Raw genomic sequence first — 17,842 nt, forward strand, 5'->3', positions numbered from 1 at the left:
AACTGGACCAGGACTGGGACCGGAGCCAGGCTGGGGCACCGGGACCGGGCTGGAAATGAGGGGGGACCCGGGACCAGGGGGATGGAGGCACCGGGAACGGGCTGGAAACGGCGAGGGAGCACCGGGACCGGTGAGGATGAGGGGGAAACTTCCACCACAAATTGCGGGAGATAGCGGGAATTGAGGAGGGGTCACGGAGGAGGAGCCAGGGGAGGAAAATCACCCTGAAATCCCCCCCGAACTCCCTTGGGGTTCAAGGGGAAAACTCCGTAAATCTGTTAAAACCTTTCTCTTTATTATAATATAACTTTAGATATAAAAAGCAAATTTTACAAGTTTTTAACCCAAAATGTACAAAAATGGTCAGGAAATGGTTGTGTTTGTCCCCTTAGGGTGTGGTGGGTGGCTGTGGGGGAGGGATTTAGGGGTGGGGGAGATTTGGGGTCCCCAAAAAAGGGGGGCAGGGGGGTGAAAGGCCTTCGAACACCCTGAGCTGTGTTGGGGGCCCCCAGCCCCTCATTACCCGCAATTCCAGGGGGGGTGGAGATGTGCAGCACCCCCAAATCCCCCCCCCCAAAATTAAATTCTGCCCCTGTTGGGGTCTTTGTGTCCCACGGGGGGGGTTGGGGGCTCCTCTGTTGGGATCTCTTCAACACCACTGCCTGAAAGGGGGAAAAATCGGGGGGCACCAAATCAGCTCTCAGCCCCCCCTCCCCATTTCCTCAGGTGAGGAGTTTTGGGGTCCCCTCCATCTTTGGGGGGGGGGGTCTCTTACCATCCCCATCATCTGGGATCTCCTGCACATCCTCATCGTCGTCCAGGATCACCACGCAGTCCTCGCCGCTCTCACTGGGCAAAATTGAGAATTTTCGTTCATGGGGGGAGAAAATTGAAAATTTTCGTTAATGGGAAGGGGGTGAAAATTGAAAATTTTCATTAATGGGGGGTGAAAATTGAGAATTTTCATTCATGGGGGGGTGAAAAGTGAAAATTTTCATTCATGGGGGTGAAAATTGAAAATTTTCGTTCTTGGGGGTGAAAATTGACAATTTTCGTTCATGGGGGGTGAAAATTGAGAATTTTCATTCATGGAGGGGTGAAAAGTGAAAATTTTCCTTCATGGAGGGGTGAAAAGTGAAAATTTTCTTTCGGGGGGGGTGAAAATCGAGAATTTTCATTCATGGGGAGTTGAAAATGGAAAATTTTCGTTCATGGGGGGTGAAAATGGAAAATTTTCGTTCATGGGGGTGAACATTGACAGTTTGGGGGTCCCTCCCTCCCCACCCCCCCCGGGTGCAGCTCACCTGTCCGGGGGTCCCTCAGCGCCCTCCCCCAGCAGGTAGAACTGGAGCGGGTTGGGCCAAAGCTCCTCCTTGATGATCTGAGGGGGAGATGGGCGAGTTCAGGGGGGAACTGGGAGCACTGGGGATGCACTGGGAGCACTGGGAGCACTGGGAGGTGCACTGGGAGCACTGGGAGGTGGCACTGGGAGCACTGGGAGCACTGGGAGCACTGGGAGGTGGCACTGGCTGGGGCACTGGGTGCACTGAGCACTGGGAGCACTGGTTTGCACTGGGAGCACTGGGAGGTGGCACTGGTGGCACTGGTGGCACTGGGAACACTGGAGGTGGCACTGGGAGCACTGGGAGCACTGGGAGCACTGGGAGGTGGAACTGGGAGCACTGGGAGGTGGAACTGGGAGCACTGGGAGCACTGGGAGGTGGAACTGGGAGCACTGGGAGGTGGCACTGGGAGCACTGGGAGCACTGGGAGCACTGGGGGCACTGGTGGCACTGGGAGCACTGGGAGTGCACTGGGAGCACTGGGAGCACTGGGAGCACTGGGAGCACTGGGAGGTGGCACTGGGAGACTGGGAGACTGGGACACTGGTGAGGTGGCACTGGGATGGTGGCACTGGTGGCACTGGGAGCACTGGGAGGTGGCACTGGAACTGGGAGCACTGGGAGCACGGAGCACTGGGAGGTGGGGCACTGGAACTGGTGGCACTGGGGCACGGGAGCACTGGGAGGTGCACTGGTGGCAGTGGCACGAGCACTGGAGGAGGGGCACTGAGACGGAGGGAGGTGGCACGGTGGCATGGACTGAGGCACTGGGAGCACTGGAGGGACTGGAGGGGATCTGGGACTGGGAGGTGGCACTGGAGGTGGACTGGGAGCCGGGAGGTCACTGGTGGCACTGGGTGGCACTTGATGGGAGCACTGGGAGGTGGAACTGGGAGCACTGGGGTGCACTGGGAGGTGGCACTGGTGGCACTGGGAGCACTGGGAGCACTGGGAGGTGGCACTGGGAGGTGGCACTGGTGGCACTGGTGGCACTGGGAGCGGGGCCTGGGAGTGGCACTGGGACACGGGGCCGCCCTGGACCACTGGAGCACGGGGGGGCACCGGGCTGCGGGCCCCCCGCCAGCCACCGAGCAACCCTTGGCCCTGCCACGAGGGGGACACCAGGTGCCCTGAGAGGAGGACAACAGACAAACCCCCCCCAAACACGTCGTTCTGGAAATAGGGATTGACGTTGAAGAAAAACCGGATCCGACACCCGGCCGGCTCTGCCCGAACTCCTCCACCTGCAAACGCAGCTGTGTCACCTCAGGGGGGGGTCACAGCACCCCAAATGCGCCCCCCAAAAACCCCTCCAGGCACCTGCAGGCTCGTCATGTAGCTCAGCGCGTCCTCGTCGCGGTCGCTGATCATGGCCGAGAGCTGCGGGTGGTTCAGGAACTGGGCACGAGGAGAGGGGGTCAAGGAAAGATCTGGAAGCTCCCCCGTGCCCCCCCCCTCCCCCCCACACCCCAAAATTCCTAAATTTCCCCCTCCAAGGATACAGCAGTGACCCAGAAGCCGGGGATGTGCTGGATGAGGCGGTTGCGGCGCTGCAGGTGCGGCCGGCGGCGGAGGCAGAAGCGGGCGCGGAGGCGGCGGAAAGCTCGAGCCGCCTCCTCCTCCACGGCCTCCAGCTCCAGCTGAACGGCCTCCAGAGCCGCCAGGTACCTCGCCGGGCCTTCATCCCGCTCCTCCTCCTCCTCCTCCTCGTCCTCATCCAGCGAGATCACCGCGCTCTCCTCGGCCACCGGCGCCCCGGCGTCGCCTCGGCTCTGCCCCACGCCGGCCGTGGGTCCCAGCCCCTCCTCGGGCTCCGTGGGGAGCTCCACGCCTCCTTTCTGCTCTCCGTCCCACCTCACGTGGCCGCTGACGGTGGTTTCCACGCTTTCTGGGTCTTCTCTGGTGGCTTCCAAGCCCTCCTTGCTGGTGTCCGGGTTTCTCTGTACGCTCACCCTGGGCCTCGCAGGGGTTTTTGCCTTGCGCCTGTTGGTGCTTTTCTGCTCGCCACCAGGAGAAGCATCGCTCTCCACGCCGCCCAGGCCCCTGGGGGTGCTCTCCAAACGCCCCTTGCTCCTTCTGCCCTGCTCCAAGCAGCGAGTGACGGCCGTCTCCAGGCTCCCTCGGCGCCCGTTGGTGCTGCCAAGGCTCCCGGTGAGCTCCCTGCTGCTCTCCAGACCACCCTGGGCCTCGCTGGGCGTCTCCGGCTTTCCCTCGGATTCCGTGGGAATCTCCAGGACACCCTCGTTCTTCTCCAAGGAGTGTGTGACAGCAATTTCCAGGTCTCCCACAGCTTCTCTGGTGGTCTCCAAACCCTCTTTGACCTCCCTGGTGGTCTCCATCCCCTCTTTGACCTCCCTGGTGGTCTCCATCCTCCCTTTGACCTCCCTGGTGGTCTCCAAATCCCCTTTTTCCTCCTCTGAGCAGTCATTCCTTGTGTTCTCCAGGCTCCCTTTGCATCCGTTGATGGTCTCCAGCTCCCCCTTGGCCTCCTCGGTGGTCTCCGAGCTGGCCGTGACCTCTCCGCTGACTTTCCCGGGGGTCTCCAGCCCCTCCCCGGTCAAAGCCGCCATCTCCGGGCAGCCGCCAGGGGGCGCTCGCTCGTCCCCGCCGCCTCCTCCCCGCGCATGCCCGGACCCGTCTCCCCGCGCGCGCGCGCTGTGGCCCTCACCACGACCTCCGGCGGGGGTGGGGGAACGCTCCGTCTCCTCCCCGCGGTTAACGGCGGCGGCGGCTGGGTCCGTCCCGGTGGGCTCATCCAGACGGCGGAGCTTGGCCGGGGACGGTCGTTCTGTCCCGGCCCCGGCCCCGCTCATGGCGGCGGCTCCGGCGCCCGCCAGCGGCCGAAAAAGCGCGCGCGCCGCCGCCGCCGCCGCCGAGGCCCCGCCCACCCCGCTCGTCACTCGCGCGCTGCCCCCATTGGCCGGTTGCCATGGCGACGCCCGTCACGCGGGGCGGGCGGGAAAAGGGCGGCCAATGGGAGCGCGCTGCTTTGGCGGGCTCCGGGGAGCGCGGTGGGCGGGGCCGGGGGAGCCGCGCGCTCATGCGCAGCGCGAGGAGCGCACGTGCGGGCGGCGCGAGTGCCGCGGCCGTGAGGGGGGAGGCTCCGCCCCCTTCCCGCCATGAGGGGCTGAGGGAGCGGGAGGGCGGCGGGACCCTCCCGGAGGGGACGGGTTCCCTTCCACACTATCACCTGAGGGGCTGAGGGAGCGGGAGGGCGGTGGGACCCTCCCGGAGGGGACGGGTTCCCTTCCACACTATCACCTGAGGGGCTGAGGGACCGTGAGGGCGGTGGGACCCTCCCGGAGGAGAAGGGTTCCCTTCCACACTGTCACCTGAGGGACTGGGACCCTCCCTCAGGGCCTGAGGGAGCGTGAGGGCAGCGGGACCCCCTCCGGAGGGGACAGGATTTTTCCCCCTTCTCAGTGAATACAGAGGGGCTAGGACTCCCCCAATGTCAGCCTCCCTCAGGGGCTGAGGGACCGCGGGGGCGGTCAGGACTCTCCCCGGAGGAGACAGGATTTACCTCCCTCCTCAGTGAGTATAGAGGGGCTGGGACCCCCACACGATGTCACCTGAGGGACAAGGACCCTCCCTCAGGGGCTGAGGGACCGTGAGGGCGGGCAGGACCCCTTCCCGGAGGAGACGCGATTTCCATTTCTCCTCAGTGAGTATAGAGGGGCTGGGACCTCCCCAATGTCACCTGAGGGACCGGGACCCTCCCACGGTGACTTCAGAGGGGCTGCCCCCCTCCGCCATTACCTGAGGGGCTGAGGGCCTGTGGGTGCGGGTGGCCCCCTCACTGAGGGGCTGGGACCCCCAAACGATGTCACCCAAAGGACTGAGGGACTGCAAGAGGAGCGGAACATCCGGAGATGACAGGATACCCCCACAGTGAGTCCACAGGGCTGGGACACACCCTGAGGGGAGGAGGACGCCATAGGGGACAGCACTTCCCCCACAGCGAGCCCCAAGGGACTGGGACCCCCCATAGTGACTTCAGAATGGCTGTGTCATCCCCCACCCTGCTGTCACCTGAGGGGACAGGAGGGACAGGACCACCAGCCACCACTGGCCACCTCCAGGAGGCTCAGGACCCCCACAGCTGCTCCCAGGACACTCAAGACCCCCCCAAGTGCCTCCAAGGGGCCTTAGGACCACCCCCCACTTCATCCTAGGGGGCTCAAGACCACCCCAGCTGCTCCCAGGACATTCAGGACCCTCCAAGTTCTTCAAGACCCCCACCCCAGAATACTCAGGACCCCCCCAGTTCTTTTGGGGGGCTCAAGACCCCCTCCCCAGCTGCTCCCAGGACACTCAGGATCCCCCCAGTTCTTCTGGGGTGTTCAAGACCCCCCCCAGCTGCTCCCAGGACACTCGGGACCCCCCAAGTGCCTCCAAGGGACCTTAGGACCACTCCCCACTTCATCCTAGGGGGCTCAAGACCCCCCCAGTTCTTCAATACCCCCACCCCAGCTGCTCCCAGGATACTCAGGACCCCCCAAGTTCTTCAAGAGAGCCCGAGACCCCCACCCCAGGATACTCAGGACCCCCTCCCCAGCTGCTCCCAGGACACTCAGGACCCCCCCAGTTCTTCAAGACCCCCACCCCAGCTGCTCCCAGGACACTCAGGACCCCCCCAGGCTGTCACAGACCCTTCTGTCGCGACATGGCTCCCATGTCACGACAGCCCCAGGCGAGCCTGCGCCATCCCCGGGGGGCTGGGGGGGCCCGTTTGTCACCCGGGGCCCCCCCGTGACCTTTGCTGGGACCGTCCCCGAGGGCAGGAAACGGCTGCGACAGCGACACCGGGGGGGGGCGGGGGGGGGACCGGGCTGCCACCCCCTAAACAGAGACAGAGAACCCTCCCCTACCCCCCCCACCCCAAAATCACACCCCCCACCCCAAAAATCTCCCCCCCCCCATGACAAGAACTCGGGGACACCATCGTTCCATGGCTGTATGTACACAGGGGTGCCCCAAAACCCGGGTGGGGTGCACATGATTGGGGGGGTGGGGGGTCTCACAAAGTGACAGTGCCCCCCCCACCCCGCTGTGGGGGGGGGGACAGTTTGGGGGTGCCCCTCCATTTTGGGATGCCCTTCCATTTGGGGGGCTGCCCTTCCATTTGGGGGTGCCCTTCCATTTGGGGGTGCCCCTCCATTTAGGGGTTCCCTTCTATTTGAGGGGTGCCCCTCCATTGTGGGGTGCCCTTCCATTTTAGGGTTCCCTTCCACTTGGGGGTGCCCCTCCATTTAGAGGTTCCCTTCTATTTTGGGGGTGCCCCTCCATTTTGGGGTGCCCTTCCACCTTCCATTTGGGGGTTCCCTTCCATTTGGGGGGTGCCCCTCCATTTAGGGGTGCCCTTCCATTTGAGGGGGTGCCCTTCCATTTGGGGGGTGCCCCTCCATTTAGGGGTGCTCCTCCATTTGGGGGGGGTTCCCTTCCATTTGGGGGGTGCCCTTCCATTTGGGGGTTCCCTTCCATTTAGGGGTGCCTCCCCATTTGGGGGTGCCCTCCATTTTGGGGGGTGCCCCTCCATTTAGGGGTTCCCTTCCTTTTGGGGGTGCCCCTCCATTTAGGGGTGACCTTCCATTTGGGGGTGCCCTTCCATTTAGGGGTGCCCCTCCATCGCCCCCCCCTCAAATGATTGATTTAGGGCTGTCCCACGTTTTCCCAGGTGAAATGTGGGGGTGACTTTTTTGGGAGGTGACAATTTTGGGGGGTGGGGGGGTGCTGACAATCGGGGTTCCCCCCTTTCCCCAAATCTCACGTGAGCCAGGCCAGCGCCAGGTAAATCCCCAAAGCCACGGCAGCCGTGGGACCCCCGCCGTCCCGCCCCCAGGCCACGGGCACCAGCACGGCCAAGGCCAAAACCACCCCGCACCCCCTGAGCGCCCCCCCCAAACTGCTCCCCCTGCCCCGGGGGGGCCTCGCCGGCACCACCAGCGCCCCCTCCAGCGGGCCCCCCCTCCCCAGCAGCACCGGGGGGCTGCAGCGACCCCCCCCCTCATAGCGCAGCGCCATCTCGTTGGCCAGGGACGTGTTGGGGGCTCGCTCAGGGAAGGGGGGGCCCCCGTTTTTGGGGAGGAGGGGGTCGCTGGCGCTGGGGTCCCCCCGAAGCCGGCGCAGGTGGGACAGGTAGAGCTGCTCCAGCTCCCGCGCCACCGCCTCGTCCTCGGTGCCCTAAAGGAGGAGGAGGGGGGGGGATAATTTGGGGTGCCCCCATTTTGGGGTACCCCCATCTTTTGGGGTACCCCCATCCTCGGGGGGGACAGTTTGGGGTACCCCGATCCTTGAGGGAGGGGGGCACCCCAGTTTTGGGTGTTGTCTCACCTGTGCTGGCGGCTGCTCCGCATCCGGGGGGGGCGTTGGGGCAGGGTCAGGCTCTGTAGGGAGGGAAAAGGGACCCCCAAAAGTTCAATGGGGGGGGTCCCCCAAAATTGGAGGCGCACCCCCAAATTTGGCGGGGGGATCCTTACCTGTGTTGTGCTGGGGGGGTGGGGGCTGCACGTCCTCCTCCTCCTCCTGGGGCCTTTTGGGGGGACACGGGTGTGGGGGGTCACCGGACAGGCCCCACCCCCCCTGCCCCCCAAATTAGGGGTGGGGGAGCATCATCTGCCCCCCCCCAGAGTGTGACCCACATTCGGGACCCGAGGGGCCAGGGGGGGATCCCAGCCATGCGCCACAGCCCCCCCCTCAATTTCGGGGGGCACATGCGAGGTGGGGGGATGGGGGGGGTTGACCCCATTTTTGGGGGGGGTTCCCCATGCAGATTTCAGCCCCCCATCTCTTACCTGCCCTTCCCAGGCCTCATCCAGATCCCGGGGGGGGGAGGCGGCTCTCCCACCGCGCCCCCCTCCCCCCCTCCGGGGGTCCCTTCCCCGCCGCCCCCCCCCGGGGGTGCCCCCCTCCCCCGGGGGTCCCAGGGCCGGTATTGCCGCAAGCGGGTCAGGGGCAGCCCCAGAGCATCGGCGAACAGAACCCGCCGGGACCCCCCGCCCACCCCCCCGGGGGGCGCGGGGCTCTCGGGGTCCCCCGGGGGGGCAGCGGCGGCTTCGGAGACCCCCGGGGGGGGCTCGGCGATCTGCGCGGTGGAAACGGGAGGGAGGGGGGTCCCAGCGGCCGAGGGGTCATGGGGGTCTGAGGGGGGTGCCCGGGGTTTGGGGGTCCCGGGGCCCGGGGGGCTGGGAGGGGCCCCCGCGCGGGGCACGCCGGGAGTCCGGCCACGGGGGGGGCGCCGGGGCGGAGGCGGGAGCGCGGGCCATGGCGGAGGGGCGGGGCCTGGAGCCGCAGCGCGGGGGCGGGGCCAGCCCCGAGGGGCGGGGCTTGAGGAGAAAGGGGCGGGGCTTAAAGGGGGGGGGGGGGGGGGAGTTGGGGGTGGCCGGGGGAGGGGCTGGGAAAGGGAGGGACCCCCCCCACCCCCCATTTCGGGGTTCAGGGAGGGGTTCTGGAGATTGGGGGGACCCCCGGGGCACAAAGTGGGGTTTAAAGGGACATTATTGAGTGGGGGTCCCAAAGTGGGGTTTAAAGGGTCCCAAAGTGGGGTTTAAAGGGACATTTTTGGGGGTCCCAAAATGGGGTTTAAAGGGACATTTTGGGGGTCCCAAAATGGGGTTTAAAGGGACATTTTGGGGGCCCCAAAGTGGGGTTTAAAGGGTCCCAAATTGGGGTTTAAAGGGACATTCCTGGGGTCTCAAAATGGGGTTTAAAGGGACATTTTTGGGGGTCCCAAAGTGGGGTTTAAAGGGACATTTTGGGGGTCTCAAAGTGGGGTTTAAAGGGTCTCCAAAATGGGGTTTAAAGGGACATTTTTGGGGGTCCCAAATTGGGGTTTAAAGGGACATTTTGGGGGCCCCAAATTGGGGTTTCAAGGGTCCCAAATTGGGGTTTAAAGGGACATTCCTGGGGTCTCAAAATGGGGTTTAAAGGGACATTTTTGGGGTCCCAAATTGGGGTTTCAAAGGTCCCAAATTGGGGTTTAAAGGGACATTTTTGGGGGTCCCAAATTGGGGTTTAAAGGGACATTCCTGGGGTCTCAAATTGGGGTTTAAAGGGACATTTTGGGGGTCCCAAAGTGGGATTTAAAGGGACAGTTTTGGGGGTCCCAAAGTGGGGTTTCAAGGGACATTTTAGGGGGGGTGGGGGTCCCGATGGGGGTGGGGAGGCGCCTCCTCCATCCCCCCTCCCCGTCCAAAAATCCACCCCACCCCCTCCCTTATTTCCTGCCTGCTCGGGTTCAGTTTCGCCTCCCTTCGAGCTGGGGAAGTCCCTGGGGGTGGAAAAAACTCCCAACCCCACCCTAAAAAATGGGGAGGGGTCCCAAAACCTCTTTTGGGGTAAAACCCGACAAATTCAGGACTGGAAAACATCAAAAATTCGATTTTAGACCGATTTTGGGGTGGGGAAAAAAATGGGCGAAACTCAAGGCCTGAAAGTGGAAAAAATTCCCCAAAATTTGGAGTTGCCAATGGGGAAGTTTTTAAAAAAGAGGGGAGATTTTAAAACCTGAGCAGGTTTTAAGGATTTTGGGGTACCCCAAAAAGATTTGGGGCCATTTTGAGGGAGGTTTTGAAGCTGCTTTTTCCGACAGCGCCATTTTGGGGCATTTCGGGCGTTTTTCGGTGACGTTTGTGGGGGATGGGACGTGAGGAAGGGGGGGGACAAATTTCTTCATTTTGTGGGACCCCAAAATTCTTCAAAACATCATTTTTTTGGGGGGGAATTTCTGCCTGTTTTAGGACTATCCCTACCCAGCAATTTTGGGATGTTTTATTGAATTTTGGGGCATTTTTAAGAGGTTTTCACCTCTTTATTTAAGGGCGTTTCTCCTCATTTTGGCGCGCTCGATTTGGGCCGTTTCTTCCTGACCTTTTTAGGGTGAATTTTTGCTTTTTAAGGTTGGTTTTTTTTTTTTTGCCTGGTCGATTTGAGATGTTGCTCCTCATTTTGTAAACTCTATTTTCAGACATTTTGGGCTTTCTCTACCTCAAAAATCTCCGCTGTTTTGGGGCGTTTCTCCCCATTTAAAATTCCCTCTTTATGGCCATTTTTAGGGTGTTTCTTCCTGACTATTTTGGGGCATTTTACCTCATTTTAGGGTTTCCTTGACCATTTTCAGACGTTTTGTCTCATTTTGGGCCCTTTTGAGGTGGCTGTGACGTTATTTTGGGGTTTTCCTCCTCATTTTCCGTCTGGGTTTTTAGGACGTTTCTCCTCCGTTGTTTTGGGGCATTTCTTAGGATTTCAAGGCTGATTTGGGGTCATTTCTCTGCATTTTGGGGGTGTCTCTACCCCCCTAAGGATATCACCATTTTGGGGCATTTCTGTGGGTTCTGAGCAGTTTCTCCCTGGTTTTTTTTGGGATATCTCTGCCCAGTTTTGGTGTCACCATTTTGGGACATTTTTAAGAATTTCTCCCTGGGTTTTTTTGGGGGGTTTCTCTTCTCATCTCTTTTAAGACATTTCCCAACATCTCTGACCAATTTTGGGGTGTTTCTATCTGGTTTTTTAGGGTCATTTCTCTGCTTTTTGGGGTCTCTTGCCCTGATGGTTTTGGGGTGTCTCTGCCCTCCCAAATTGTGCAGTTTCTTTGCGTTCATTTCAGACATTTCAGGGCATTTCTCTGCCATTTTGGGGCATTTTTCTGCCATTTTTGGGACATTTCTCTGCCCTTTTTTGGTACATTTTTCTGCCCTTTTTAGGCCATTTCTCTGCTCTTTTTTGGGGGCATTTTTCTATCCTTTTTGGGACATTTCTCCGCCCTTTTTGGGGCATTTTCTGCCCTTTTTTGAGGCATTTCTCTGCCTTATTTTGGGGCATTTCTCTGCCATTTTTGGGGCATTTTTCTATCCTTTTTGGGACATTTCTCTGCATTTTTTTGGGGTATTTCTCTGCATTTTGGGGCTTTTTTCTGCTCTTTTTCGGGGGCATTTTTCTGTCTTTTTGGGGCATTTCTCTGCCTTATTTTTGGGCTTTTTCTCTGCCATTTTTGGGGCATTTCTCTGCCTTATTTTGGGGCATTTCTCTGCCCTTTTTGGCGCATATTCTTATCCTTTTTGGGACATTTCTCTGCATTTTGGGGCTTTTTTCTGCTCTTTTTGGGACATTTCTCTGCATTTTTTGGGGTATTTCTCTGCATTTTGGGGCTTTTTTCTGCTCTTTTTGGGGCATTTCTCTGCCGTTTTTTGGAGGACATTTCTCTGCATTTTTGGGGCATTTTTCTTCCCTTTTTTGGGGCATTTCTCTGCTCTTTTTGGGGTATTTTTCTGTCTTTTTTGGGGCATTTCTGCCCTTTTTTGGGCCATTTCTCTGTCCTTTTTTTGGGCCATTTCTCTGCCCTTTTTGGGCACATTTTTCTATCCTTTTTGGGACATTTCTCTGCTCTTTTTGGGGCATTTCTCTGTCGTTTTTTGGAGGACATTTCTCTGCATTTTTGGGCCATTTCTCTGCCCTTTTTTGGGGCATTTCTCTGCCATTTTAGGGGCATTTCTCTGTCCTTTTTTGGCGCATTTTTCTATCCTTTTTGGGACATTTCTCTGCATTTTTGGGGGTATTTCTCTGCATTTTGGGGCTTTTTTCTGCTCTTTTTGGGGCATTTCTCTGCTCTTTTTTGGCGCATTTTTCTACCCTTTTTGGGACATTTTCTCTGCCCTTTTTGGGCCATTTTTTCTGTCCTTTTTGGGGCATTTCTCTGCCCTTTTTGGGCTTTTTTCTGCCCTTTTTAGGGGCCATTTCTCTGCCTTTTTTGGGGCATTTCTCTGCCTTTTTTGGGGCATTTCTCTACCTTATTTTGGGGCATTTCTCTGCCTTTTTTGGGGGCATTTCTTTACCTTATTTTGGGACATTTCTCTGCTCTTTTTGGGGCATTTCTCTGTCGTTTTTTGGAGGACATTTCTCTGCATTTTTGGGCCATTTCTCCGCCCTTTTTGGGGCATTTTCTGCCCTTTTTTGAGGCATTTCTCTGCCATTTTTGGGGCATTTCTCTGTCTTTTTTGGGCCATTTCTCTGCCCTTTTTGGGGCATTTCTCTGCCTTTTTTGGGGCCATTTCTCTGCATTTGGGGGTGTCTGTTTGGGTCTGGGGGGGCCCATCCCGACCCCCCGCCCCCGCCGTGACTCAGGGCTGTGGTTTCCCGTCTATAAATCACAGGTGGAAGCGCCCGGCGCGGCCCAGAGCCATGGCAGGGACCCGGGAGCCGTGAGCTGGGGGCACTGGGAGCACTGGGAGGGACTGGGAGCGTGCTGGGGGCACTGGGAGCACTGGGAGGGACTGGGAGCGTGCTGGGGGCACTGGGAGAGACTGGGAGCGTGCTGGGGGACTGGGAGCACTGGGAGGGACTGGGAGCGTGCTGGGGGCACTGGGAGAGACTGGGAGCGTGCTGGGGAGCACTGGGAGGGACTGGGAGCGTGCTGGGGGCACTGGGAGAGACTGGGAGAGACTGGGAGCGTGCTGGGGGCACTGGGAGAGACTGGGAGCGTGCTGGGGAGCACTGGGAGGGACTGGGAGTGTGCTGGGGGGCACTGGGAGGGACTGGGAGAGACTGGGGGGCACTGGGGGTACTGGGAGGGACTGGGGGACGGGGGGACTGGGAGCGTGCTGGGGGGCACTGGGAGGGACTGGGAGGGACTGGGAGCGTGCTGGGGGGCACTGGGAGAGACTGGGAGTGTGCTGGGGGGCACTGGGAGCACTGGGAGGGACTGGGAGTGTGCTGGGGAGCACTGGGAGACTGGGAGGGACTGGGAGCGTGCTGGGGGGGACTGGGAGAGACTGGGAGTGTGCTGGGGGGCACTGGGAGAGACTGGGAGGGACTGGGAGCGTGCTGGGGGGCACTGGGAGGGACTGGGGACTGGGAGCGTGCTGGGGGCACTGGGAGGGACTGGGAGAGACTGGGAGCGTGCTGGGGGCACTGGGAGAGACTGGGAGTGTGCTGGGGGGCACTGGGAGGGACTGGGAGCGTGCTGGGGGCACTGGGAGAGACTGGGAGCGTGCTGGGGAGCACTGGGAGGGACTGGGAGGCGTGCTGGGGGGCACTGGGAGAGACTGGGAGCGTGCTGGGGGGCACTGGGAGGGACTGGGAGGGACTGGGAGTGTGCTGGGGGGCACTGGGAACACACTGGGAGGCTCTGGGAGCATACTGGGGGGCACTGGGGGGACTGGGAGGCACTGGGAGCATGCTGGGGGGCACTGGGAGCCACTGGGATGGACTGGGAGGGACTGGGAGCATGTTGGGGGCCACTGAGGGGCACTGGGAGGGACTGGAAGCAACTGGGAGGGACTGGGAGGCACTGGGAGCATGTTGGGATGGACTGGGAGCATGCCGGGGGACTGGGATGGACTGGGAGGCAATGGGAGGCACTGGGAGAAACTGAGAGGCATTTGAGGGCACTGGGAGCCACTGGGATGGACTGGGAGGCTCTGGGAGCACACTGGGGGGCACTGGGAGAGACTGGGGGGCTCAAGATTGATACTGGGAGGGACTGGGATGGACTGGGAGGCACTGGGAGCACACTGGGATGGACTGGGAGGCACTGGGGCTTACTGGGGATACTGGAAATGACTGGTACAAACTGGAAATGACTCGCTGCTTACTGGGAGGCCTTGGCGTGACAACGAGGGGGGACTGGGATGAACTGGGAGGGACTGGGCTGCACTGGGATGAACTGGGCTGAACTGGGATGCACTGGGCTGAACTGGGATGACTGGGATGAACTGGGAGGGACTGGGATGCACTGGGATGAACTGGGATGCACTGGGATGAACTGGGCTGAACTGGGCTGAACTGGGATGAACTGGGATGCACTGGGCTGAACTGGGCTGAACTGGGCTGAACTGGGCTGAACTGGGCTGAACTGGGATGAACTGGGATGCACTGGGCTGAACTGGGCTGAACTGGGATGAACTGGGCTGAACTGGGATGCACTGGGCTGAACTGGGATGCACTGGGATGCACTGGGATGAACTGGGCTGAACTGGGATGAACTGGGAGGGACTGGGATGCACTGGGCTGAACTGGGAGGGACTGGGCTGAACTGGGATGGACTGGGATGAACTGGGATCGACTGGGATGCACTGGGATGAACTGGGAGGGTGAACGGGTGTGGTGGCCGTGGGGGGGGTGCGGGCCACGTTTGTCCCATTTTGGGGGAATTTGGGGGAATTTTGGGGGGACCCTCGGGGTTGGGGGGACCCTCAGGGTGGGGGTCTCACCCCCCCCAAACCCCCCAAACCCCCGCAGGCAGCGGCGCCCCCCCCGCACCCCCCAGGAGCGGCCCACGGTGCTGACCCGCTGCTCGCAGGTGCGGGAACCCCAAATTTTGGGTTTTTTTTTTTGGGGGGGGGGGGATTTTGGGATTTGGGGGGGTGTGTCAGGATGGGGAGGGGGTGTGTCAGGATGGGGGGGTCACCTCCTGCTCCCCCCCAACCCCCACAGGTGCCACCCGAGGGGGGGTCGTGCCCCCCCCTGCTGCAGGTGCAGCACCCGGGGGTGTTGGTGATGAGAACTCGGCTGCCCCCCACCCACGGTGAGACCCCCAAATTCCTCCTCAACCTTCCCCCTCCTCCTCCTCTTCCATTTTTTGGGGACCCCCCCCCCCTTCCCAAAATAAAACCTCCTGCAGGTCTCCCCACTTTGGAATGGGGTCCCAAAGACCCCCCCGGCCGAGACAGAGACCCCTCCCCTGCCCCCGCCGGCAGCGACCCCCCGCGCAGCCCCCCAGGTGAGTGGGGGGGGTCTTGGGGAGGATTTTGGGGGGTCCCAGACCCCACAAATCACCCCAAAAATCCCACCCAGGCCCCCCCGCCGTGAGCCGGGGGAGGTGGCTCAGTGCCTGCGGCAGCTGGAGAGGATCCAGGAGCTGGAGCAGCAGGTGAGGGGACCCCCAAAATCATCCCCGGAGCCCCCCCACAAAATCCCCCTGAGCCCCCCCCAATATCCCCCCCGGAGCCCCCCCAAAATCCCCCCTGGAACCCCCCAAAATCTCCCCTGAGCACCCCCAAAATCGTCCCCTGGAACCCCCCCAAAATCCCCTCCTGAGCACCCCAAAATTCCCTCCGGAGCCCCCCCAAAATTATCCCCGGAATCTTCCCAAATTCCCCCCGGAGCGCCCCCAAAATGTCCCCCCGGACCCCCCCCAAAATCCCATCCGGAGCCCCCAAAATTATCCCCGGAGCCCCCTAAATCCCCGCCTAAAATCTCCCCGGCTCTCCCAAAATCTCTTCCAGAGCCCCCCCCAAAATCCCCCTGGAACTCCCCAAAATCATCCCAGGAGCCCCCAAAACCTCGGGGCCCCCCCAAAATCCCCTTCTGAGCCCCCCAAAATCATCCCCGGAGCCCCCCCAAAATCTTCCCTGAGCCCCCAAAATCACCCCCGAATCTTCCCAAAATCCCCCGGGGCCCCCAAATTATCCCCGGAGCCCCCCAAAAATTCCCCCCTGAGCGCCCCCAAAATCCCCCCAGAGCCCCCCCAAAATCATCCCCGGAGCCCCCCAAAAATTCCCCCCCGGAGCCCCCCAAAAATTCCCCCTCGGGCCCCCCCCAAAATCCCCTCCTGAGCACACCAAAATCCCCCCAGAGCCCCCCAAAAATTCCCCCTTGGGACCCCCAAAATCCCTCCCGGAGCCCCCCCAAAATCTCCCCCTGACCCCCCCCAAAATCATCCCCAGAGTGCCCCCAAAATCCCCTCCAGAGCCCTCCCAAAATCCCCTCCCGGGGACCCCCAAAATCCCCTCCTGAGCACCCCAAAATCCCCCTCGGAGCGCCCCCAAAATCTTCCCTGAGCCCCCCAAAATCATCCCCGGAGCCCCCCCAAAATTATCCCCGGAATCTTCCCAAAATCCCCCCCCGAGCGCCCCCAAAATCCCCCCCGGAGCCCCCCCAAAATCATCCCCAGAGCACCCCCACAAAATCCCTCTGAGCCCCCCCAAAATCCCCCTGGAACCGCCCAAAATCATCCCAGGAGTCCCCCCAAAAATCCCCCCTCCCAGAGCCCCCAAAATTCCCCCTGGAGCCCCCCCTAAATCCTCCCCGCGCGCCCCCAAAATCCCCCCCGGGGGTCTCCCAAAATCCCCCATGAGCCCCCCCAAAATCCCCCATGAGCCCCCCCAAAATCTCCCCTGGAACCTCCCAAAATTATCCCCGGAGCCCCCCAAAATCCCTCCCGGAGCCCCCGAAATCCTCCCCTGGGGACCCCCAAAATCCGTCTGTGACCCCCCAAACCTGTCCCCCCCCCCAGCTGGCCCGCGAGCGGCACCGCCTGGGGCTGTTGCAGGCTCAGCTGCTGCGCAGGGGCCCCCCCAGCACGAGCACCCCAAAATGGGGGGGACGCACCGCAACAAATGGCCCAAAACGGGGGGGAAAAGCACCCCAAAATTTGGGTGGAGGGGTTGGGACGCCCCCAGCACGGTAAGGGGAGGGGAGCACCCCAAAATTTGGGGTGGGGGGAAAAGCACCCCCAAATTTGGGGTAGGGGGGTTTGGGACACCCCAGAATGATAAGCGGGGGAAAAGCACCCCAAAAATGGGGTGGGGGGTTGGGACTCCCCCAGAGCCATAAGAGTGGGGGGGATGCAGCCCAAAATTTGGGGTAGGGGGGAAAAGCACCCCCAAATTTGGGTGGACGGGTTGGGACGCCCCCCTAGCACGGTAAGGGGGGGGGAGCACCCCAAAAATGGGGTGGGGGGTTGGGACATCCCCAGAACGATGGGGGGGGGAACGCACCCCAAAAGTTGTGGGGGGGCATTGGGACCCCCTCCCCACCATGGTAAGGGGGGGAAAAGCACCCCAAAAATGGGGTGGGGGGGGTTGGGACCCCCCCCAGAGCCATAAGAGTGGGGGGGAGCACCCTAAAATACGTGGGGGGCATTGGGACCCCCTCCCCAGCAGGGTAAAGGGGGGGAGGAGCACCCCAAAATTTGGGGAGGGGTTGGGACCCCCCCCCAGCACAGTAAGGTGGGGAAAAGCACCCCAAAATTTGGGGTGCGGGGGGGCTTGGGACCCCCCCCAAAACGGCGCCCCCCCCTCACTTTTGTGCCCCCCAACCCCTTTAGGGTCTCCCCGGGAAGGGCCAGGCCGGGCCCCCCCCCCAAATTTGGGGTCCCCCCGAGGCCGAAGGGGACCCCGAGATGCTGCTGCCCCCCCCGGGGCACCCCTGGGAGCGGGGGGGGCTCTGCCCAGGTGAGTGACGGGTTTGGGGGGGTTGGGGGGATCCCCAAAATTATGGGGGGGGGGGTTGGGTCTGGCTGACCCCCCCAAAAACCCCCCCAGAATTGGAATATTACCGGCTGAGCACCGCGCGGCCGCCCTACACGTACGCCACGCTCATCCGATGGGTCAGTGAGCCCCCAACCCCGAAATGCCCCGGGATCCCCAAAAATAACCCCTGAACCCCGAAATGCCCCGGGATCCCCAAAATACACACGGGATCCCGAAATGCCCACGGGATCCCCAAAAATATCCCTGAACCCCAAATATACCCACGGGATCCCCAAAAATAACCCCCGAACC

The 17,842-nt window shown here is 61.3% G+C and overlaps 2 protein-coding genes across 2 annotated transcripts; one reads left to right on the forward strand and one right to left on the reverse strand.

Moving 5' to 3' along the window:
• Nucleotides 1–368: 368 nt before the first annotated feature.
• LOC115916399 (testis-specific Y-encoded-like protein 4) lies at nt 369–4,448 on the reverse strand. Its single transcript, XM_030970110.1, is given in 7 exon segments — nt 369–662; nt 776–849; nt 1,305–1,381; nt 2,466–2,563; nt 2,566–2,587; nt 2,664–2,741; nt 2,846–4,448. Coding segments are annotated over 7 exon segments (1,743 nt in total). The 5' UTR covers nt 4,157–4,448; the 3' UTR covers nt 369–579.
• Nucleotides 4,449–8,606: 4,158 nt separating this feature from the next.
• LOC115916400 (basic salivary proline-rich protein 1-like) lies at nt 8,607–17,721 on the forward strand. The gene is made up of 8 exons (XM_030970111.1): nt 8,607–8,662; nt 14,577–14,637; nt 14,772–14,862; nt 14,959–15,060; nt 15,116–15,207; nt 16,573–16,640; nt 17,385–17,512; nt 17,603–17,721. The coding sequence occupies exons 1-8, from the start codon at nt 8,607–8,609 to the stop codon at nt 17,719–17,721; spliced, it is 717 nt and encodes a 238-aa protein (XP_030825971.1).
• Nucleotides 17,722–17,842: the final 121 nt, after the last annotated feature.

Source organism: Camarhynchus parvulus, unplaced genomic scaffold (genome assembly GCF_901933205.1).
Source record: "Camarhynchus parvulus unplaced genomic scaffold, STF_HiC, whole genome shotgun sequence".
Lineage (NCBI taxonomy): Eukaryota > Metazoa > Chordata > Aves > Passeriformes > Thraupidae > Camarhynchus > Camarhynchus parvulus.